Genomic DNA, 22,354 nt, shown 5'->3' on the forward strand with positions numbered 1-22,354 from the left:
CGTTCAGCAAGGACACCACAAGAGTTTCGAGACAGGGAATATTTATCTCAACATTTAGGAACAGAACGGTATGGTCAGTGGGTGAGGTGGCAGGGTTAACGAAACCGGTGGGAACCGGTCCGGTTTGGGCCGGTATCAAACCGGACCCAATTCAAAATTCAAATTTGAATTCAAAAAAATAAAAATTCCCAAACCGGTCAAACCGGCCGGTAAACCGGTCAAACCGGCCGGTAAACCGATCTACTGGCCCAAATTCAAAATTCAAATTTGAATTCAAAAAAATAAAAAATTCCCAAACCAGTCATCCCGGTTGCACATGTGATTTTGAATTTGGATTTGAATTCAACCAGTTTCTACCGGTTTCCGGTCAAACCGGTCCGGTAAACCGCTACCGGAGGGCGGCGGTTTGACCGGACCGGTCGGATTTGTAAACCCTGGTGAGGTGATCATCTGAATCACATTAGAACCAGGTGTGGCAAAATCTTATGTCAGGGAGCATGGGCACAAAGAATGTAAGGAATGGGCACACGGGCAATGGAATGAAAAAGCCTAACTGCTTGGTACCGTCCCAAAAATTTCATGCAGTCAAGATATTAGAAGTCCTATTTAGGTTCGTCAGCGCCACTGCTTGGCAATCTCATTGTCCAGGACTTGGGCAGCCTGTTGCCTGGAGCTCTCGTCCAGACTGCTATTGCTAGTCAGTAGACTCCGCAGGGCTCGCAGCTCATCACGGCTGGCTCGCTGGAACAGCTCCCTCAGGAGCGCAATGTGCGTCGGACCCTGAGGTGGCGCCATATGCCGACTGCCACTGTCTCCAGCAACAACACGGGGCCTGGACCTCCAATACTCTGTGCAGATCCCATCTCTATCCTGCACCTCGATTGCCTGAAAGGAATCCAGATAATATCTCAGTTTGCACAAATTCAGTCAGACTCCAAAAAATTAACAGAATTGGGCAAGCTGCATAACGACATTGTTAACAAGCCAGGAATGACAGCTAGCATCTACCATGGTAAAATTATGCAACCCTGGAACAAATTTTCATTATCATGATGTTGGTGTGCTTCAGAGTTTCTTTTTCATTTCTCGAGACAAGTGTGTTTGAGATTTCCTCACCTGAACTATTACCGGTGACAGCAACCCAAACATCTCAAGACCATCAACTGATCCTGGAGGCCGTAGTGTAGGAAGGTTAGCTCTTCCCATGCTGAGTTGCTTCCGTATTTCCATATTCAGCCTCTCACGGACCATGCTCCAGCACTTGGTAGGAGAGACATTGATAAAAACTTCGCCTGGACAGTTTTCTATAGTCACCTGTAAATGCATCAACTGACAGATATAAACATACTGAAGAACAGGTGCGCAGATGGTACAAAAAACTGAAACTTACCATAAACAGAGGTCCCTGCAGTCCAGCGTCTAATATTTCAGATATGTAGTAAGTCATTTGTGTTGGATCCATAATGCTGAAGTACTTCACTCTGCTTCTGAATCCTGTATTTACAAACATAATCATGCCAAGGAAAAGAGCAAAACAAATATCAAACTGCTGACGAGAATCAAATCCGAGGAAAAACATCCATGAGTAGTAGTTTACAAAAACCAAACATTCCTCTAGCATGAATATTGTCATACACAACATATTAAAAACACATAAGGATGGCAAAGCAGCAAAAAGTAGCTCCCAATAACAACGTTGCTTCCAAATTGAAAAGCAGCTGCAAGACGCATGGAGGTATCCATTGCCAGGAAAAAAACAAACCTTTTGGGAAAATTGCTTGGCTTGAGGACCACAACCTCCCAGATAGAACAGCACCGATTTCCAAAAGTTCAACTGAGCTCTTGAATCGATGCACAACATTGGCTATGCGAGGACCCTTCTGTGGACCATTTTCCAAAGCAGGTTGCCCCTGAGCTTCCAGACCAGATAAAGATTCAGATTTTCTTTGATGGCACCCATCATTTGGTTGCTGATTACAAAATTTTGGATGACCAAGATGGGCATTGCTTGAACTAAAACCTCCATATGTATTTTTCACAAGTGAAGGACCTGGAAGTGGCTTTGAAGCAAAGACACTAGCTGATGCTTCCTGAGAGACAGTTTGTGCTCTTGAAACAGTCCTCACAAAGTGCTGACTTGATGCAGCACGAATCTGATAGCTATCTTTCTCTGTCATCACCAAGGCATTAGTCTCTGGTGTTATGTGTATTTTATCATTGTTAGAGTAACACGGAGATGCATTAGTGTTAGATGTCATTAACCTATGGGAATTGATTGAGCTTTCCGAACTAGGCTTCATGTTGCTTCTATGATCAACCATTACTGGCAGAGAGCCGTATGAATTTTTGTTGTATTCACCAGAAGTGCTTAAGGACCTTGTCCCAACATTGGAAGATGATTGACCAGCAGGAACTGACAAACTTGGTGCTGTGTTTTTGTCACCTCCAGGCCCTCCATTATACTGTAATTGGCTGGCACCAGTATTTAGTGTGCATGCTAAATCATTCTTCACCCATGGCTCCTTTTGTGGTGAAATATTTCCCAACTTTAGTTGCTCTGCAGAAGGATCAGCAGTATTCATTTCCAAACAAGCTGAGTTCAGCATCTTATTTCCACAGCTTTTCTGTTCATTGCAAACCAGTGAAGGTGACAATGATACTGTTGATGCATGTGACATATAGGACCTTCTGGGGCCATCAGTTGCTCTCCGAAGAGTCTTCAGATCTTGCTCCTTTTCTCGTTTAACACATGAGCTCAAACTTAATCCAAGATGAGAGACACCCCACCTGTGAATGGCACTTAACTTCCCACCCAGAGCATCAGCTAAGATATTTAGTTCATTGACATCATAGCGGAATAGGAAAAGTCTTTTACTCCAGTCACATGAGCAAAGCTGCTTTGCATGTATAAGGCAAGTATATTTCTCTGGGGAACATGGACAACCACAGGCAGAAAGATGCAGATCATAGTAGCAAAATGCACACTCCGTATCTGCAGAATCATATTCAGCATCTATTTTTCTACATTGAGATGAAGAGCATATATCCTTTCTTTGTGTCAACTCCATCTCGATTCTTGCCTATGCAGGAAAATTATGTCAGATTTCACTGCATTTTAAATAAAAAATACTTGTAAATAGTTTAATAGCCAATTTACCTTAAGTGATTTGCATATGGTGCTGTCGGGTCCACACATGCTTTTCCACCTCAAGTTATCAGCAGTATTTCTCTTGAGGAAAAGAATGTCCCACTGAGCTCTTATTGCTTCTTTTGCAGCCCCAAGTAACAGCTTATCATGTGAAATAGTTATTTTCCGGGTTTGTTCACGATAAAGCTCAACAGCATCCTGCCCAATTGGTAACCAATCTATCGGTGCCACATTAACAGCTTCCGCACAATTGAAACCACAATTGAAACCAGCATGGTATGCCTGTGGGAATGTCAGGACAAACTCTCCCTCATGCTGAACACATCGGTAGACCGGAACTCCTTCAGATTTAAGCAATGATGGAGAAAATTGAGTAACCTGCACAAGGTGTTGACATCTTATAAATGCACCCCCATGGCCCCATACATTTCATACGTACCAAAAGGAAGACAACTCGCGAAAACATCACAAGCCACGAAAAGCCAAATCCCACATATCTTCCATCAGATCGTTATACTAAATTTTCATCTTGCACATTTGTTGAAAAAATAATGTTAACCATCTTTACTTTGCACATGTACAGTTAAGGTTTTACTGTCTATTGCACATGCAAGTGTTTGATTTTAATGCAGTAGCATTTCATGAGGCGTTATATGGAAACCAGCGAGATTTCAACAAGTGGTTTACTTGCTGACGTAATTTTTGGTCTAGGAAATAAATAGTGCCTTCTTTTTGACATCACGCAGTGCCACTTCCACAAATGTTCATTATTTGTAATGCTGTTACAGCATAATCAGAGAGGGAGGGAGGGAGGGTTGCATGTTTTAGATTCCAGAGAAGTGAGAAGACACAGTAATGGTGGGTTCATACCCTAAACCCTAGTTGACAATCATCAATCAAGAGAGAAACACTTACCAGGTTGTGAAGCAAATCAGGCTGCTCCTCAAACAAGTCAGGTAGATGTTTCCTCATTGCTACCTCCAAATTCACGGCATCCTTTCTTGGAACTCCGTACCACATCTTTGGAGCACCCCAATGCATGTAGTTCAGAGAGTACAAATGATGGTCTTCAACATGCTGTCAGCAGAGACCCAGACATGACATCATAATACTAAATTTGGATAATCTATATACTTAACATAATTATAAGAGAAGTAATTGTGTTGACAACCATCATACCCAGCAGAATGATGAAAAGCACATGCCAACATATACCCAAGGGATCAAAACACCAGAGATGTCACCACCCTCGAACGATAAAACTGAACCTTGTAGTCTAGGCAAATTGTTTATATTCCAACCAGATTCTGCATACTTATGCTCACCATCAGATTTTACTTCAGGAGAGAACTTTGGAAAACCACTACCAAAAGTTCCAGTCTCCAAATCGGCGCCATATATTACCTATATGAGAACGGGTTTTCTGACAAGTTAGAAGATAGCACAAATATATGTTAAAAACATCCCTAACAGATATAAGAAGTTAAGAACTTGGAAGATGCTATTACAGGCAACTCAGGAATTCAGGGTCGACAGACGTAACAAAGCTGCACTAAAAAGCTACAGAAACCAACAGGACCATGATCTAAAGATATCCCAAAAAAATTTTTTGGAATAAAAGATACCTCAACATCAGGATCAACAGAGATTGCATTTTCTAAAGCTCAAACGTAGCTATAAATTGCAAAGGGCATAGGTACTCTATGCTAATAAAAGTTCTGTACCTCTATCTCTTCAGTGGGACTTTCAACTATGCGCCAATACTCGCCTTCAATATCTTCCACTGATGGTGGCGAGTCCCCACATGCATCTTTGTTAAAATACTGATCACTGAAGTCATCCGCATACTTCTTAAATGTTTGTAGTGTAAACTCTGGCCCTGGTTCAAATCCAAACCTCTCTGGGCTTTGATGCATCCCAGTTTGATTGTGATTAATGCTACCAATATCTTCTGGCTCTGAAACCTTTCTCCGCTTCTTCATCATCCCACTTCCTCTGCTCTTCTTGGATGATTTACGGTTTTGGAGCTTGTCGACCTTCTGTACTCGAGTAGAAAATTTTGAGCATTCCCATTTGTTCTTCTCTTTAAGAAGACATGGAGGCTTCCATGAAGGTGGTGGAACAATGCGACAAATTCCATATTGTTCTGCCGTAGGCCGTATACTCTCAATGTATTTTAAGGTGTCATTGAATTCCTAATTTACAAGATGGAACCAAGTGATTAGTTTATGCAAAACTAAACCTTGTACAGACATACTACTGTATGATATGATATAAAAATTAACAAGGTACCTCCTCGGATGGATAGTAAACAGGAGCCTCCTCAAGAACAGGCCTACGTGCACCAGATGGATTCCACCTTGCAACAACCTGCATGATGTAATGTGCATAAGCCAAGAAAAAACATCTCCAGAGAAGCAACTCCAGCAATTTAGCATGATTAATCGAACCTTTTGACAATCAGCACATTCCGCACATCCTCGAAGGACTCCTTTTGGTAATTGTTGCCTACGTCTCACTGATTTTACTCCCTGTCCACAAAACAGGACAATATTGAGCAACTCAATAAAATCATAGTACAAAGATTAGGTTGTATTGAAGAATAAAGAAGGATAAATGCACAAAAGAAACCTTTTCTGCTGATTCAATTTCAGATTCTTCATCTGAGGTAAGGTCATAGAGGCTATAGTCTATTGGAGGCCTGTTACGAAGTGATTTCCTGCAACTATGGCTCCCAGAAGTACTGGCAGGTGTGCCACTCCTACAATGCGCTGAATTGGGTTCCAAAACTTTGACATCGTCCTCAATGCTCTGTGCTACTTGCACTGAACTAGAATGAGTACCACCTGGTTTGACATTGTTTTGGGTACCCTGCAATGCAAGGCCAACAAAAGGTCCAAATCCAGGTGGAAATGAGAGTTCAGGATCCTCATTCACTGTGGCCATAATTCACTCTGTTCCCAGTACTGCATGAAGCATTCAAGTAAAAAAATTAACACTGCATGAAAGAAAGACAGGGATGGACAGAAAACACTAAATCAAAAATGAACCACAAACACTAGAGTTGACCACATAGATCTGCCTAACCAATCAAGGCGAACAGTTCCTTGTCTACCTTTAGCTAATTAGAGTACTTCACGTTATCACATTCATATTGTCTCGAGCAAAAGCATTAAAGTGGTGCATTGCCACCACAGTTACACCGCATCACTCATCTTCAACCTATATGGGTTACAGACAGGGTTTTTTATGTGGGGCCTTTTCCTACCAAGCATGAAGCCACGAACAGCAAAGATTGTAACCCATCTTCCACATATCAGCCACTACTAAAGACAGTGGTGGCAAATAGGTTGAAGATGAGTGATGCGGTGTAACTGTGGTGGCAATGCATCACTTTAATGCTTTTGCTCGAGACAATATTTATGTCATATGCAATATAGGACAGGCAGGCTGACACAGCATACATGCGAATTCTACAGCGAATAAGCTACTTACTTCATCCAACGTCTTGGGCCAGAGAGATCTTTTCTTCAAGCTCCTCACGTAACTCCTGGTGTCTTCAACTCCAGTCTCACAATTTGAATATTATCTCCTGCAAAATAGTCTGATTATAGACTTATAGTATCAAAGGCTCAAGAACTACAGCTACAGTCATAATGAATGGATTTGGACACTTACATGAAAGACTAATGGCAAGAGAAAAATTATTTTCTTTAGCTTCCACAATCCCTTTTCTTTCAGGTAATGGACACATTGTACAATATCTATCGGTTCAGAAAATGGACGGAGAACAAAAGGCACAAAAGCTCTACAATATTTCCTTGACTGAAAGAAATAAAATTGTGTAGATAGTCCTCGTACGTTTCTCAAATCTCTCGGTATCCTTTCCCTTTAACTTAGAGTTGCATTCTTGATCAAATCTTCTATGGCATGAAACAATTTGGCGTATGAGAAACCCTAACTTTCCCCAATCCACTGACCTGCACGAGGGGGTACTGCAGCAACGACTTCCCACGCCCGCAGTAGGGCGCGGCGAAGACGGCACCCAGCAGCGCCCCGCGGAACCGAGCGCAGCGACGGCCGCCCACCCGACGCCCTCGTGGGCAATCGCAGCGGCGGCGCCCACGGGCAGCGCGCCGGCCGCAGCGAGGAGGGCGGTCGCGAGCGTCTGCGGGAGGAGGCCGGTGGCGGCGCAGGCAACGAGCGGGTGGAGCGCGAGGGTGAGGCCGGCGGCAGAGGAGACCGAGGAGCGGGTGGAGCTTGGGGCCCGCTCCTCGGGAGCCGGCGGTGGGGGCGATTCGGTCGGCAACGGCGAGGAACAGCCCGGATCCGGCTGGATCTGAGCGCTCCAGGCGGCGCCGACGACGGAGGGACGCCGATGCCTCGCGCGCCGACGATGGGAATGGCGGCGGCGGAGGGTGGGAGAGGGAGCGTAACCTAGCGTCTGTGATTTTGGAGCCAGACTGAGGGAGCGAGAGGCGGACGGCGACCGGGGCTGCTAGGTGACGCGGAGGTGGATGGAGCTGCCAGCGGGAGCGCAAGGCGCGCGTGGATGCGGCTGACGACGGGGGCGGAGCGGCCGCCGACGGGAGGCCGAGCGGAGTAGTTGCCCGCGGAAGCGCGAGACCGGAGCAGAGGGAGCTAGCCGCGGGAGCGCGAGGCGGGCCGGAGGCGGCGGCCAGCGGGAGCGCGAGGAGCGCTGCGGGGCTGGAGGGACGGGGGAGCAACGCGGAGAGGCGGGGACGGGTGCGGCTCGACGGGGACGATAAGAGCAGCCACAGTGTAGTACGCAAGCTATGACTTCTTTGCGGGTAAATTTTTTCAAGTATTCGAATATATATTTGAAATATTAAACATAAATTAATAATAAAATATATTATAAATGTCATTGCGTGATAAATTTATTAAGTCTAATTAATTCGTGATTAGCAAATATTTACTGTAGCATTATATTGTCAAATCATAACGCAATTAGACTTAAAAGATTCGTTTCCCAATTTACATGCAAACTTGCATTATATATTTTTGGACCATTTTGTCAATCTAAAAAATAATAAAATAAATTAAAATAATAAGATGCGTAAATAATTTGAGGTGAGAAATAAATGAGAGTGACATACCATAATAATTAATTACTCGATAAACAATACTACTAGATACCTACTTGCATTGTATCCTTACTCCTATCCTAAGCCTTGTTTAGTTTTTTAAGTTACTGTCAGCATGTCACATTAAATATTTGGATATCAATTTGAATGTTCGGATGCCAATTTAATATAAAACTCATTGTATAAGTTGCATTAGGGCTCTAGACGAATCTATTAAGTATAATTAATGCACGATTAGCAGATGGTTAATGTAGCAATTAGTGATCAAATTATGAAATAATCATGCTTAATAGATTTATCTTGTGATTAAGTCACGACTTATGAAATTAGTTTGTTAATAAATCTATATTTAGTACTCCTAATTAGTGTGTAAACAAATATGATGTAATGGAACTTATGACTTAAACTAAAAACTCAAACGAGTACCTGCATTGATGCCCATTTCAACCGCTGAATAGAATAAAATATTAGTTCACAAAGGCAAATATATGTGAATACTAACGAAATCCCTCAGCAACAATATGCATCGTCAAGCTATTGTATTTTATCTGCAGATACGTCGCACGTACACGTACGTACCAGCTCTGTAAATTGCATTGGATCGACAGTCCTGCGCAAACGTACACGTACCTGCCGAAAAGAAGGCGCAGCTGCGTTTTCATCGCTGACCACCAGGCCCTCCAGCAGTTCCGCCCTCTCCTTGCGGTTAAACATCATCTGCACAACTTGTGCCCTCAGAAAAGAGAAAAACTTGTGCAATTTTCGTAAGCAGTTCTTGAGACGTACGTACCAGCTCGAGGTAGTCCTTGAGGACGAAATCAGGGAACCACCACTTCCTGTGGGTGCCCACGGCGAAGAGCGACCTGAGCCCGGCGACGTCGCCGGGGAGGAGCAGCTCGGCGAACGACGCGGCGCCGAGCCTCCGCAGCATGCGCTCGCTGGTGGAGCGGGTCATGTCCACCAGGGTGCCCGTGGCGACGACCGACGCGACCAGGCCCGGTTGCGCCTCCGCCATCCGGAACGCCACGAAGCCGCCGTAGCTGAAGCCGACCACCGCGCACCGCTCCACGCCGAGACTCCGCAGCGCCGCCGCCACGCACTGCGCCTGGAACGCGGGGGACCGGCCGCCCGCCGGCGACACCGAGCCGCCGAAGAAGAGCAGGTCCGGGGCGTACACGTCGTATTGCTTGGCGAGGGCACCGACCTAGAGCAGTGTCCGTTACACAGACCAGCACAACACTTTGCAGTGAAGAACGAAGAACAGTGTAGCTTGCATTGAGAAGAGATCGATTGATCAAGGCTGTGTGTAGTACAACCTGCAGCGCCCATGTGAAGATGCCGTCGCCCGCGAAGCCGTGCAGGAGCACGACGGCGAGCCTGCTGCTGTCTCCCTTCGCTTCCTTCTTCCTCTCCGGCTCCGGCTCGGTGGAGGCCGGCAGCTTGTCCTTGGGCACCCAGAAGTTCATTACCGTGCCGGCATCGTCGACGTCGACGGCGCGCGGCTGCAGCCCTGCCTTCTTCGCCAGGCGGTGCACCAGCTGCTGCTTGGCTACTTGCACCCAGTTCACCATCCTCGCTAGCTCGTAACTTCACACCGGTTCGACTTCAGTGATTGCTGTCTGATCCGATGCTTGATGAACGCACTTGTTCCTCAGGACAGCTCCAACTGTTGTACTAGTACTAGTTTATATATAAACACCACCACATGCCCATACTCATTTATGCACTGAGCTTTCATATCCATTAAAGCCATTTTGGGCTGTGCCGGCAGATCTAGCAGTATATACTTATTTTATTTGAAAATATGTTAGTTTTATACCAAGTAAAATGCTGACCAAATTTATAACGTATCTTTCCTATGAACTTAGTCAAAGTTAAAGGAGTTTGACTGAGCAAAACTAAAAGAGCTTACATTCTAGATCGGATAGAGTACATTTCTAGTGTAAATGCGAAAGCAGTGATGTACATGTTTCTGAGAGAAATGCCCATGTCTACGGTAAGTGCCAGATTCCCCTTCAGCCAGTGCTCCGAGATCCTGATAATGGAGAACACGAACTTTTAGATGCCTTCCTACGGCTATCTGGATGCACTTCTAATAAAACCATTCGCAACTAGCATGATCTGACTAAGCAATCACAGGTGAGCCGCGACGCTGTACAACTAAAGCCAGGAGCAGGGAGAATCAGCAATGACCACACCACAAGAGGGCAAATTGAACACATGAAGACATACAAAACGCACATGTAATTAGCTAATTACATGCCAAACCCAAAAAGAACCGTATAAACTACAATGGCACATAGCTATCAAGCAGATATCAGATATCTTGGAGTCAAGCCAAAACGATCACGGAGCCTCCAAAGGATCAGGCAGAAGGGGTCGCAGCTGCTTGCCTCAGTCGTCGCCTACCGATGACAAGGCAAGCGTCCGTCTGGAGATCTCCATGTGCAGTTGCTTTACGAGGTTGATCCAGGCACCAACGCTCTGTCCGTCTATTGTCACCCAATCCACAATTGTCGCTGCCGGCTGCTCGTACCACTCATCTACCTGGAAGTTACAAAAGCATGGCCACATGAGTTCACACTGTATGGCAGTATGTTTCACAGGACAGACATGTTTATGATGGCAAGACGGCAACAGATCTAGGTAACAGACAAGTTGACACGATGATCTAGTGAACAAACAAATCCATAACCGCAGAGATACAAGTGGAAGCCAGTATTCACTAACCAGGCCCCTAACACGCTGGCAATCTTCAAAACACATTCGAGCTTCTTGAACTGCATTTCTCAGTTCCGGCAGCCATCTTTCGCTCACCACCTTTTCTTGTTCACCGGCTAATTTAAGGCAATAGTTGGCCACTCTAAACCAGGAAATGGCATATCAGTATGTATTCTTTGAAATGTGCAGCTAGCTGGGAGATACATTTATTTGAGATAGAATATGATAGAATAAAGCATTCTGACCGAAATAAATAGAGTACAAAATGCGATAGAGAAGATATCTCCTTTGCATTGAATCAGTTCCTGACTGGATTCAATAAATAGCTCCTGTTAAAAAACACAGAGAGAACAAGATATGATGTACCTTTCATATTCTTGTTGAGCACGATGTGCACGGTTCAGCAAAACACGGTCATTCTCAACCAGATTTCTCCGTGTGTGCACCAAGTTGATAGCTTTTGATAAATCCTCTAATATACTAGCTTCAGACCCACAAGGTTTCAGGCAGAACTCCAGTGAATTTAATACTGAAGCCAAGCCAGAATCTGTGCCTTCTGTACCTGGTGAAACTATTAATCACGATACAAGAACTATTTCAGCACACAGTTGATAAATCAAGTCACATGTGCAGTAAGCAGTTGATCATTTGTTGCAACTTGCAAACCAGTAAGTCATAGGTACACAAAATATCAAAACATCCTTAGTCCCTGTGAACAATATCAACACAAGGATGAATACTATTTTTTATTTCTTGTGTGCTTCATGCCTTCATCATTATAATACAACAACAAATACATGCGATTTCATTTGAATATGCATTTTACCTTATGACATTCAGTATGATAACACCTCCATGCCTAATGATAACACATCCTTGCTGCCTTATATATATTTATTTTCTTTTTCTCTTTTTTTTTCCCTTTTTGTTGTGGCTCATGTTAGTTCAACTCTAGCCTATAGCCCTTACCAACTTGCTTGGGACAAGGCTTTGTTGCTGTTGATTTATGACATAAAAGACCAACATATGGATTTCTGAACTAAATACATACAATGACACCAGTAGCACTGAACATACCGGAATTAAACTGAAGAGCAGCAGAGATGCGGCATATAGATGGCACAGCAGATGGATCTCTGGCACCAGCTCTTGCAGTCAACAAAGCTGCATGTTTTTCTGCAGCTACAAGTGCTTCTGCTCCAGTCCCACCGCTAGAACCCACAGCCTCCAAAAGGGCCTGTAATATAGAAACATCAGCAAAATAGTGACTCGAGTTACCTGTGATAATGGAATTTATAACAATGGCTGACAGTAAGGGAGATGCACAGAGGTAGAGATGGAAGCTTTTATCTTTACTGAATGCTGAACATGATTCAACAGCGATAACAGCGACAAAACAAAGACAGTATATGGAGAACTGCAAACTATCAACCATAGTTCTAGTGGCTCATGCTTATCCAGTGCTTTCATGTAAAAGCAGATATAAATGAGAACTGATATAGGAACATAGCAGACAGATATGATTTTGTAAAGAAGCAATCAATTTAAATATATAGCGTTACCAACCTGTGGAGTTGCTGGCAATCTGCACAAGCTATTATCCAAGCTCTGGCCAAATGCAGCCAATTCTCGCTCTATGAGGTCCCTTGAGTTCGTAGACATGTCTACCACAGCATTGCACACAGGAATAATCGTACTTGACGCATATCCTCTAGCTGATAATGGTTGTTGTTCCCAAAATGCTGATGCGTCCTATATCGACAAGACTCCATGTCAACATAGCAATTGACTAACTGTATTTGATGATCATATACTGACAGTAAGAACAAGCCCATGAGTCCCCTACTACCACTAACACATATTTAATTATTTATGCATAGTTCCTACAACCTATAAACTGCAAACCACTATAATCACAAATAAAAAATCAACCTCTTAGTACGAATAAGCAAATATTAGGTTGAAGCTCACCACAGCGCCATATTCAATGTTATCTGTACTGGGAAGAATAAGCAACAGCGATTGACTTCAATTCCTAAGTTCAAGCCCATACTAAACAAATCCTTGAAACAATAGAGAAAGCCACAAGATTGCAACTAACCATATTGGCTCGTTGAAGAGCACTGTAAATGCATTCCAGCTCTGATCGACGAGCATCAAATTCTTCGATTTTCTTCCATTTCTTCTTCAGTGAATCTTCTGCTTCCTTCCACTTGGCACATAACTTATACAGACGCTGTACCTCAGATGTAAGTGTACTCAAGCTTGCCTTTAGTCCCGCAACTTCTCTTTCCTTGGCCCAAACGTCCAGCTAAAATGAGGTGGACTATGTTATCAGGAAAAGACTATTGATTATCCAAAGGTTTCTTTTTTGGTTTTGATATGCTAAAATTGACAAAGAAGACCAAAGAATTAAGGAGCTTAGAAGCAGCAAGCACATGCAGCTCTAGACAGAAGTTTTGCCACTGCCATGAACAACTTAATTGCGTTGGTGCATACATCTAGCTACAGATTGTTGTGTTCTATAACTGTGTTCTATAACAAGCAAGGTGTTCAAAACGAACTTGCATTATAACGCTGCTCAAGGCAATAAATTGGTTGTTTTCCTGTTACCTGATAGCACAAACTGCTAAACACTGAAACTGGAACAACAAATTATATATCTCAGGCAATGTGCACAAGTTACTCTTGTTCCTACCTAAACATAGGCATTCTAAATACCATCTAGTTTTTAAGGAGCGCCAAAATTGACTTCATTGTAGGATCCAACTTCCAAAAAGAGTACCTCTAAATGCCTACTGTTGGTCACATTCTGTGAGGTATTCCCAGTGGGCAGCTTCTTACTTCCTGCCATGTCAATGGTGCCATGCAGGCGTTGCAACAGCTTCTGACTTAGAGCTTTAGCTTCCGCAGCTTTGTTCAAAGCATCTTCTGTTGCTAAGAATTGCTGGACATGTTCTTTCTGAAAGGCAAAATGTGATTAATAAGATGACTTCAGTCTTCAGCATCATCTGCTAATTGAGGTTATGTACAAAAGGCACAATGCAATATGTTAGTGGTTTAGTGCACCAAGTGGACAAAGAAGAGCTAGATGAATCACAAATTTATTTTGTGTGTAAGATGTAGGCACACACCATAACATTACAGGTTTCGATTATGTTTTCTCCTTCAAGGAATTAATTATTCTAAAGCAACAGCTACTAACATTTCAATAACTTTGCTTTAAGAAAGCGAATTCGATATTAGAGTCATTGAATGTTTAGATGAATTAAAATAAAGCAGGCCAAATAATATTAGTTCTAAGAGATAATTTGAGACTTCTGATTTTGAAGATAAAATACATGACACGAAACAATACAGAAATGTAAATGTGCTTATTTCATCCATAAAAAGAAGTGTGGAATCAGAAGGGAACGGTGAAGGTAGAGGGTAAACAATGAGCCTTGGCTAATAGGACATCAAAACACCTCATAAGAATCAGAACAAAAAGAACACCTCACAAGCAACTACCTGTCTTTCTAGTAGCTGATCATATGTTCCTCGAGTTGACAACTGAGATCCAGTCTTCCCATTGCCATACACCTGATACGGTAAGGGTGAGCTCGCATCAGTTGAAGCAGCATCAATAACCTGCTCATTTTCATATTTATACCTAGGAAAAGAATGTGTATCTGGTTAACATCTAACCCAGAAAAATATAAGCAGCTCACTTAGTAAGTTAGTATATATAGCAACTCAATTCAGAACACATATTGACTACCAAAAATGAACAGACAATATGTGACCTTTTCAATTAGAAGTTTCATGTTAATATTAATACCATAGTCCACTTCCCACAAAAATAAATTGCACGAATATAAAAAGTAAATAACTTCCCAACCAAAACTTAACTCAGGTATATAATACAATTTCCAATTCACTCATGAGCACATAATTAGAGCATCAAGAGTTAGAATACTCCAGAATCAGCACTATGCGTCACAAAAGTAAAATTACACAGAACTCCTTTTCATGACTATTCTTTAGATACAGTAAGAAAAATCAAAGATAAATGAGGCATGTAATACCTCAGCAGTTCTGCATCAGCACGTATGTCGATCTTGTCTGTTTCTCTATGTATAAGTGTTTTCATGCGTGATGTGTAGGTGATGATTGACTGCAGAAGCAAGCTTGGATTCTTTAGGGAATCCAATGCGACAGCTTTAACATCTGTTGGTATTTCCCCATCCAAGTCAATACCCAGTTTTGCTACATCTAATTGGCAGCTTGAATTGATGCCACTCCCTTCAAATGCTGGGAATGAACTCCGAATCGTTTCAATCATATCTGCAGCAAGAGTTTCACATGCCTTCCGAATGCTCCTTTCACCTGCAGTTTCTACGAGATCCTCTGGCAACCTATTGCTTTTGATAGTCGATGAGTAAAGATCTTCTCTATCACTCTGCAACATATCCTCAACAGCACCTGCAGCTCCAGAGACACCTATACTTGACCTTCGCACGTCCCTTGCTTGGCTAACGAATTGATGTAGCCGGCGCTGGTATTCAGCAAATATTTTGCATGCTTCGTCGCATTGCTGTTCATATGCTTCAAGCATAACTTGCTTGTGCCTATTTTTTATACAAAAGAAACTCGTCATTTATCCTATATCTGCTACAGTGCAGCATCACCACTTGCCACAATTTATGATTAATAGATAAATGAAACTGCTAAGCATGAATGGAGAAACACAAAGTTAGTATCACTATCATTTTCGAATGCATTAATGCTGATCATAGAACATCTCTACCACAAAAGTTGATGTCAACTGCCTATGTGTGCCAGAATTGAAATGCCAAAAAAAAATGCATGCTAAGAGATAAGTCTAGTTTCCAGGCATTCCATGTCTTGACCTGTTAATGCAACAAGCATAGAAGAAATATGAATTTAGTCACTAAACCCTCATAGATTGCCATCAGGTGTTGGTATGTGCACAAATGCTGATTTTCAGATTTAGACAATTGATAGGAATATAAACGTAGTGTAATTTTCCTAATGAAAGAACATCTGATGACATCTAGGTTGATGATAAAATGAGCAGATCATGTAGAGTACAACTTTGCTATGCGCCAGTCTCCTGGATTTCATCTCTCTTAAAACTCCTTTGTTCATAGCAAAGTCTATTCCTATCAAACTACAATTAGGAACGAAATTGTCAGCTTTAAAGCAATCATACCAGCACATTGAGAAGCCTGCACCATGCTATTAGTGGAACAGTTACAATCAGGAGGTGATTCATCTTTTGTGCCATTTCTATCAGAACTTCAGAAGATTTAGCAAGCTTGCAAAACCGAACACTAGCACCAATGTGATCGCCTACAGCTAGTCACACACTCGAACCCAGTAATTCCGCTGTGAATTTTAGGTACCTGGCATTGGAACGCTCGCCGAGGACGCGCTTGCGCTCGGCCTCCTCCCTGGCGACCTCCGCGATGCGCGCGCGGAGCTCCTTGCGCTGCCGCCTCACGACCCCGCGCAGCCGCTCGGCCTCCTCGGCGGCGAGGTCCCGCTCCCTCGCCTCGGCCTCCCTGGCCGCGGCGTCGCCGGCGCCGGCCCCCATCGCCCCGCCTTCCCGCGCCCGCCGGGCCGCGACGCCGTGGACGAGGATGTTGCGGCGCGCGGTGGCGACGGTGCGCTCGGAGCGGACGCGGCGGAGGAGGAAGGACCAGACGGGGATCATGTTGCCCCGGCAGATCTTGCGGAGCTGCTCCGGGGCCGGCGGGGCCGAGGGGTACCCCATCTCGTCCTGCAGCCACTCGATGATGGCGTCCGGGGAGACGCCGCCGGGGCCGCTGCCCCCGGAGACGGAGGACGCGGGCATCGCTCGCTGCCGGAGGGGCCAAACCCTAGGCAGGCGGCGCTCGATCTGGTGAAATGCGGAGAGGGGATTGAGGTAGGGGTGGGTAGTGTGGAGGGAGGGAGTGGGAATGGTTTTTGAAACCTTTTTTTTTTTCTGGGCTTGCTTTGGATCCGCTTGAACAAGACGGCGCAACGGAACGGGATAACGGAACGGCGTCGGAGAAGAGAAGGCCGGCTGGCCTATTTGGTATAGTCGGGGACGGCCAAGGCCGGCGGCTTGCGGGGGAGAGCCCCGTGTCTGTCGCTGCGAGTGGAGGAAAGGTTCCATACCACTTTGTACTGTATTGTTAATATCAATTAGGGCCCGTTTGGATGTTGGTATTGATGCCCAAGAATTGGCATTAACCTTGAATACCCACAATTCTGTTGTTTGGATGGTCTTGACATTCGCAGGCGGAAACGAGCTCCAATACCGCACGACTTTCCATCTGCTTGCTCGACCCAGCCCACGATACCGAGGCCTCCTCCTCCGTATTCACCGGAATTGAACCTCCTCCTTCCCCATGTGAAACAAAAACAGAAGCCCCTCCCCCTCCCCTTGCCGGAGACCTCCTCCTCCCCTCGCCGGGGACCTTCTCCCCTCACGCACCAGCCCCCTCGCCACAGAGTTCCTTCACCTCGTCTTCTCCTGCTCCGGCAAGGCGAGCGACGGTGAGGCGGCTGCGAGGATGGCGAGTGGCGGCGCGAGCTCTCGGCGTCCCTTCTTCCCCAGCGGCAGAGCTCCCCCATGGGCGGCCCTTCTTCCCCATGGCCGGTCGACCTCCCCCATCGGTGCCCCCTTCTTCACCATCGTGTACCGGCTGGCGAGATCCGCCATGGCCGGTCGAGGTCCCCCTTCTCCCCCATGGGCGGTCGACCTCCACCTTCTTCCCCATGGCTGGTCGAGGTCCTCCTTCTTCCCCATGGTCGCGGCTGCCGAGATCCGCCCTGCGCCACGGAGGAGGATGGGGAGCAGGATTGGAGAGGGAGGGAGGGGGGCGGAGGGCCGCTGGCGCCGTCGGAGTTGAGGGAGGAGGGGCGCCGGCTGGCTGCTAGCCGGCGGGGAATGCCGTGCCGCCGCGTGCTTCGGCCATGGGCGCGGAGCTCGATGGGGGCCCGGCAGCCCGCCGCCTGCCCCGCGCCGCCCCTTCGCCAGCGAGCTGCGCGACGCCCCTCCCCTGCCCCCCCTCCGCGGCGAGCCCCGCGCCGCTCCTCCGCCGGCGAGCCGTGCGGCTCGTCCCCTGCCTCCCTCGGCATGGACAAAATCAGATGCCACGGTATGGACATTCAAACATGAATCGGTATTCTCCAGCTGCTTTGATTCCATCTTTCAATTTTATCTACATCCAAACAATGGCTTTGGTATTGTAAGCTAATACCAATACTAGGTTGATTTGGCATTGAACTCAATTCAATGCCAAGGCCTCCAATATCGACATCCAAACGGAGCATTATGTGATTTGAGGGAGCTTTTCAATAAATTGTGATCAAATGATGCAAAATATTTTTATATAAAATAGTATGGAGAGTATGCAACATTTCAATATAGTACTTAGATCAAGTTTGTTGAAAATATGACTAATAAAGGAAACTTGTCATTGAGCTAATGAACACTGATGAAATTAGTATAACTGATATTCATGTATAAAATAGATAAATGTTACTTAACACATAGTGGTAATTTTGGTTTAGAGATGCAATCTTAATTGTACTCGGCTTACATGCACGAACGTTTAACCTCATTGTTGGTTAATTAATAAATAGGAGAAGAAAAAATTAAGAAGACATACATCTAATGGACAGAAGATGTGCACGAAGTTGATCGGGCAAATATGTTAATTTCGATGATATGGAGAAGAGAGAAATAGTATTTATGACACTTCTGGTGATTAATTATGTGGCAATGATAGGAATTTGACTTGCATGTTATTTTTATTGGATATCGAATCTGATTAAAATAGGTAAGCTAATAGAAAAAAACCAATAGAATAGAATATTTGAACACATTATAGAAGAACTGGTGATGAAAAATAGTGTATGCATATGACTTTACATTAATAGATTAAAGATTAAAAGTATCACATATAGTAGAGATGGCATGGACATTTTTTGTAATTAATTAGGAAACATAGATATATTGCATGAAAGGATTGCAATTAGTAATAGGTGATGAAAAAAATAGCATATCATATGACTTTACATTAATCTATTAAAGATTAAAAGTATTGCACATAGTAGAGATGACATGAACATTTTTTTGTATTTTGTAACAAAGGAACATAGATATATTGCATGAAAGAATTGCAAGTTAGTGGCATACTTAGTAAGGAATGATGTGGACACCTCGTATGAAGAGATAATACACTTAGTAGGAATCTAATTGCAAAGTTGGTGGAACACTTAGTGTAGAATGATGTGGACACCTTGCATGAAGAGAGAAGACACTTAATGGGGACCAATTATATGGGATATTAGGTGAATTCCCCGTGCGTTGCTGCGGGAATATTTGGATCATATCAAAAAAAATACTGGGACAATTGTTGAGTGAGTACAAAGATATAAAGCGAGCTATGCATACATATCAAGAAGTGAAAGATGTGTCTCTTTAGTACTATATTGAACATAGAAAGAAAATCAGTGACAAACTATTTGGAATTCAGGTGAAACCTTAAATTTGTTCACTGCAAAGAGGCATGCTAATAAATTAGAAACAGGATGTAAAGAAAAAACAAGTAAAAGATAATTAAATGCTAGCCTATGAAATTCCTAATTTTATGTAATGCTACCTTCTTCTAGTTCTTCAGTATGGTCTAGAAAAAGAGAGTTGGTTCTCGTGATCAAGAGATACAACTTGCCGATTCGGAAAATAAGAATTCCAGACAAGAGGGTCATCAGATGATTAAAAAAATTGTCCTACCAAAATTACAATAAGGATAGACAAAGAACTACATACATTAGAAGGAATTGTCGTTGAAATATTTAGATGGATAACCTGGGTATCAGGAACAACATCAATGCGGTAGATCAAGTACGTTGTGATGTGGCCGTGGCAGGAAACTTGGTGCTCCTGCACGCCTGCGGAATCGACCAAGCGAGCATATACATATCATCGAGGCCATCGGAGAATTGGAGAATGATGAAAGGGTCTAGAGGTTGATCTTAGACGCATGTGCTAGGAGAACAGAGAAACACATCGGTAATTATATATTACTATGGTTCTTAGTAGCTGCAATGCAACCTGTGGCTTTACTGAAAGTTGAAATGGATGAAAAGCTGGAGAGACGTGGTGGCTGACTATTTGATTCGTTCTCTATGGAAGGCACCCAAGGGACAAATGACGTGAGTGGGAAAGAGAGCATTTTTGTGCCCCTTTAATTGTTGGTAGGGAGGAGCACGTCAAGGCATGAAGGCGTGGGAACGTGGATGATTGATGGAGTACTAAAGCCATTAGTGCCATTAGCTGTGGTGGTCTCTTGATCTACCAAGGTGCTGAGTAAAGATAAGAGGGAAGGCTCTTGATCTGACAAGGTGCTGGATAAAGAATAGGGGCTGAGGAAACAATCGGATGGTTAAAGTAATATGGAAAATGTGGCTCGCTGAGGTTTGAGAAATATGATTATATTTCTTTTTTCCAGCTGTTTAAATCCAGGTTTTAGGGGTTAAAAATAATATAATTTTTGTGTTGATTTAAAAAAATTTAAACCATGATTTCCAGAGCAAGGGTATTTTTGTTATTTAAAAAAAATACAAAGTCCTTTTTACAAAATAGTTTTGCAAAAGTCAAAAATTTCAAAACTTATGAGGGATTAAAATCCATATTTTGTTTTCACTTTTACCCTCATAAAAAGATGTATTTATGCTTAGGGCTACCCTTGCAATTTTAAAACTAAAGTTATGTTCTTTTGCATTTTAAAAAGAATTGGCGGATTTCAAAATCCTTTGATCTAGTGAAAATTTGCACAACATGAAAGTTGTAGATCTTGAAAAGTTACACAACTTTCATATTGAACAATTTTTCATTTGAGCCCTAGATCAAAGGGAAATTTTTCTTTTTTAGTTTAACCCCTGGAAATTTGGAAAACTGCAAAACCATCCCTGCCTGCCCTTCTTCTTCCTTCCTCCTCTGAAACAGAGGCGCCGCCGTCGTCACCGGTTTTGCCCCGCCGCCGGTCTTCGCCGCACGCCAGCTGCCGAGCCCCTGCCTCAGCACCTCTCCACGCGTCAAGCACGACCCCCGCCGCCGACCGAACCACCTCGCGCTGGCCCCTTTTCTCCTCGCCACGCCGCCCCGAGCTCCTTGTCTCCTGCCACATCGCCGGCCGCCCCTGGGAAAATGTCTCCGCCGCCGCTTCTCGCCCACAGCACGACGTAGCTTATCTTCACGTTGTCCCTTTGCTTTTGCCCTCCCCTCTGGGCTATAAATAGCCCCGACCGGGCTTCTTCGCCGGTGTAAACCACCGCCGCTCCTTTCCCCAACTCCGGTCAGGCGCCACCACCGTGGGGAACCCCCCTGCAGCACCTCCCTCCCAAAACCGAGCTCTCAAACACCTTGCCCTGCCCCCACTGAAGCTCTCCAGCTCGCCCCCCCCCCCCCCCCCCCCCCCCCCCCTCCGCTCTCCCCCACCGCTGTTGAGCCTCCAATCGACGGAATCGAACTTCCCAGTGCCTCCTCTATTCTGGATTTCCATCAGGGATCTGATTGGAAAAGATAAGGTAGTTCCAGGGGGCTTTCTGCAAAAAGAACTATGAACTAGTGAATTCAGTGAACTTCCAAAATTCATAGAAAATGGTTGAAAAAACAGAAAAAGGTCAAATAATTTTTTTTGTGTTCCTCTCAACTAGCTCTATAATTTTGGTTACTAAAGTTTGAATGAAACTTTATATTGTGTGCTCTAGATTAATTTTTAGCAAATAAGTAATTTATTTATATCTTTTTACCATAGCTTTGTTATGCCTGATTTTTGAAACCTAGCATCCTTTTGCCATGTTTAGTCTTGTAAGAAATTTATGGCACAAATTCTTGATTTTTGCTCGTTATTTCATGTGCTTTATTTATTTCTAGCTTACGCACTTATTTATTTTGTTAAAGCATGTTCTTGTTAATTTCTTGGAGTAATCTTTTTTACCATAAGCTCTTCTAATCACAAGTAACTTATGGTAATTGTTGGGAAAATTTTTGCGCTGTCTAACTTGAGTTTTTGATTTATTCTTGAATTTTAAGGTTAATTCATGCTAGTGTGGTTTTTGTTAGAATAAGCTCCATGTTTGGACTCAATTCCTATACATGGTCTTTCCTTTTTAATTTTGAGTTTATGTTTGATTTCAAACCCTAGTTGTTGAAATTCTTTTGAATTCAAATTCTAAATTTGAATTCAACCCACCCCATGTTCCTGAATAGATTTACCCTTTCTTTCTTTTAATTTCAAACCATGTTTCTTAGTGTAGCTAATTTTGTTATTTTATGGAATTCCTTGTGTTTACTTTTACTCTATAAACGATT

The 22,354-nt window shown here is 43.8% G+C and overlaps 3 protein-coding genes across 5 annotated transcripts; all 3 read right to left on the reverse strand.

The window, feature by feature from the left end:
- Positions 1–438: 438 nt before the first annotated feature.
- On the reverse strand, positions 439–7,838 carry LOC120678779 (lysine-specific demethylase JMJ703-like). Of its 2 annotated transcripts, none has more exons than XM_039960134.1 (13): positions 7,129–7,838; positions 6,644–6,740; positions 5,780–6,114; positions 5,599–5,679; positions 5,441–5,518; positions 4,873–5,343; positions 4,328–4,552; positions 4,064–4,225; positions 3,158–3,526; positions 1,763–3,080; positions 1,391–1,494; positions 1,117–1,314; positions 439–885 (listed from the first exon to the last, which is right to left on the reverse strand). In XM_039960134.1, exons 3-13 carry the CDS (start codon positions 6,092–6,094, stop codon positions 616–618), a joined length of 3,591 nt encoding a protein of 1,196 aa, XP_039816068.1. In that variant the 5' UTR covers positions 6,095–6,114; positions 6,644–6,740; positions 7,129–7,838; the 3' UTR covers positions 439–615. The 2 variants fall into 2 exon arrangements, with proteins under 2 accessions (XP_039816068.1, XP_039816079.1); XM_039960145.1 differs by lacking the exon at positions 7,129–7,838 and adding an exon at positions 6,827–7,048.
- Positions 7,839–7,933: 95 nt separating this feature from the next.
- On the reverse strand, positions 7,934–10,008 carry LOC120678793. Its single transcript, XM_039960167.1, has 3 exons — positions 9,573–10,008; positions 9,047–9,460; positions 7,934–8,973 (listed from the first exon to the last, which is right to left on the reverse strand). Exons 1-3 carry the CDS (start codon positions 9,825–9,827, stop codon positions 8,791–8,793), a joined length of 852 nt encoding a protein of 283 aa, XP_039816101.1. The 5' UTR covers positions 9,828–10,008; the 3' UTR covers positions 7,934–8,790.
- A 122-nt stretch (positions 10,009–10,130) lies between these two features.
- LOC120678785 (AUGMIN subunit 5-like) lies at positions 10,131–16,991 on the reverse strand. 2 transcript variants are annotated; one of them, XR_005676766.1, is made up of 11 exons: positions 16,386–16,991; positions 15,045–15,587; positions 14,488–14,629; positions 13,763–13,939; positions 13,079–13,288; positions 12,544–12,729; positions 12,055–12,214; positions 11,344–11,548; positions 10,987–11,119; positions 10,600–10,803; positions 10,131–10,543 (listed from the first exon to the last, which is right to left on the reverse strand). XR_005676766.1 is itself a non-coding variant. In XM_039960157.1 (10 exons), exons 1-10 carry the CDS (start codon positions 16,835–16,837, stop codon positions 10,651–10,653), a joined length of 2,361 nt encoding a protein of 786 aa, XP_039816091.1. In that variant the 5' UTR covers positions 16,838–16,991; the 3' UTR covers positions 10,170–10,650. The 2 variants fall into 2 exon arrangements, 1 of the variants encoding a protein (XP_039816091.1); XM_039960157.1 differs by having other exon boundaries at positions 10,170–10,803.
- Positions 16,992–22,354: the final 5,363 nt, after the last annotated feature.

Source organism: Panicum virgatum, chromosome 2K (genome assembly GCF_016808335.1).
Source record: "Panicum virgatum strain AP13 chromosome 2K, P.virgatum_v5, whole genome shotgun sequence".
Taxonomy (NCBI): Eukaryota; Viridiplantae; Streptophyta; class Magnoliopsida; order Poales; family Poaceae; genus Panicum; species Panicum virgatum.

Excerpts from the sequence above, each read along its gene's own strand:
- LOC120678779 (XM_039960134.1), bottom strand. The coding sequence starts at position 6,094 with ATGGCCACAGTGAATGAGGATCCTGAACTCTCATTTCCACCTGGATTT. Across the intron at positions 4,226-4,327 it reads GCTTTTCATCATTCTGCTGG|CATGTTGAAGACCATCATTT; the intron begins GTATGATGGTTG and ends CTCTGCTGACAG. Across the intron at positions 3,081-3,157 it reads CCATATGCAAATCACTTAAG|GCAAGAATCGAGATGGAGTT; the intron begins GTAAATTGGCTA and ends TTTCCTGCATAG.
- LOC120678793 (XM_039960167.1), bottom strand. The coding sequence starts at position 9,827 with ATGGTGAACTGGGTGCAAGTAGCCAAGCAGCAGCTGGTGCACCGCCTG. Across the intron at positions 9,461-9,572 it reads TCTTCACATGGGCGCTGCAG|GTCGGTGCCCTCGCCAAGCA; the intron begins GTTGTACTACAC and ends ACACTGCTCTAG. Across the intron at positions 8,974-9,046 it reads TCAAGGACTACCTCGAGCTG|ATGATGTTTAACCGCAAGGA; the intron begins GTACGTACGTCT and ends CAAGTTGTGCAG.
- LOC120678785 (XM_039960157.1), bottom strand. The coding sequence starts at position 16,837 with ATGCCCGCGTCCTCCGTCTCCGGGGGCAGCGGCCCCGGCGGCGTCTCC. Across the intron at positions 15,588-16,385 it reads GGCGAGCGTTCCAATGCCAG|GCACAAGCAAGTTATGCTTG; the intron begins GTACCTAAAATT and ends TATAAAAAATAG. Across the intron at positions 11,120-11,343 it reads GCTCAACAAGAATATGAAAG|AGTGGCCAACTATTGCCTTA; the intron begins GTACATCATATC and ends TTCCTGGTTTAG.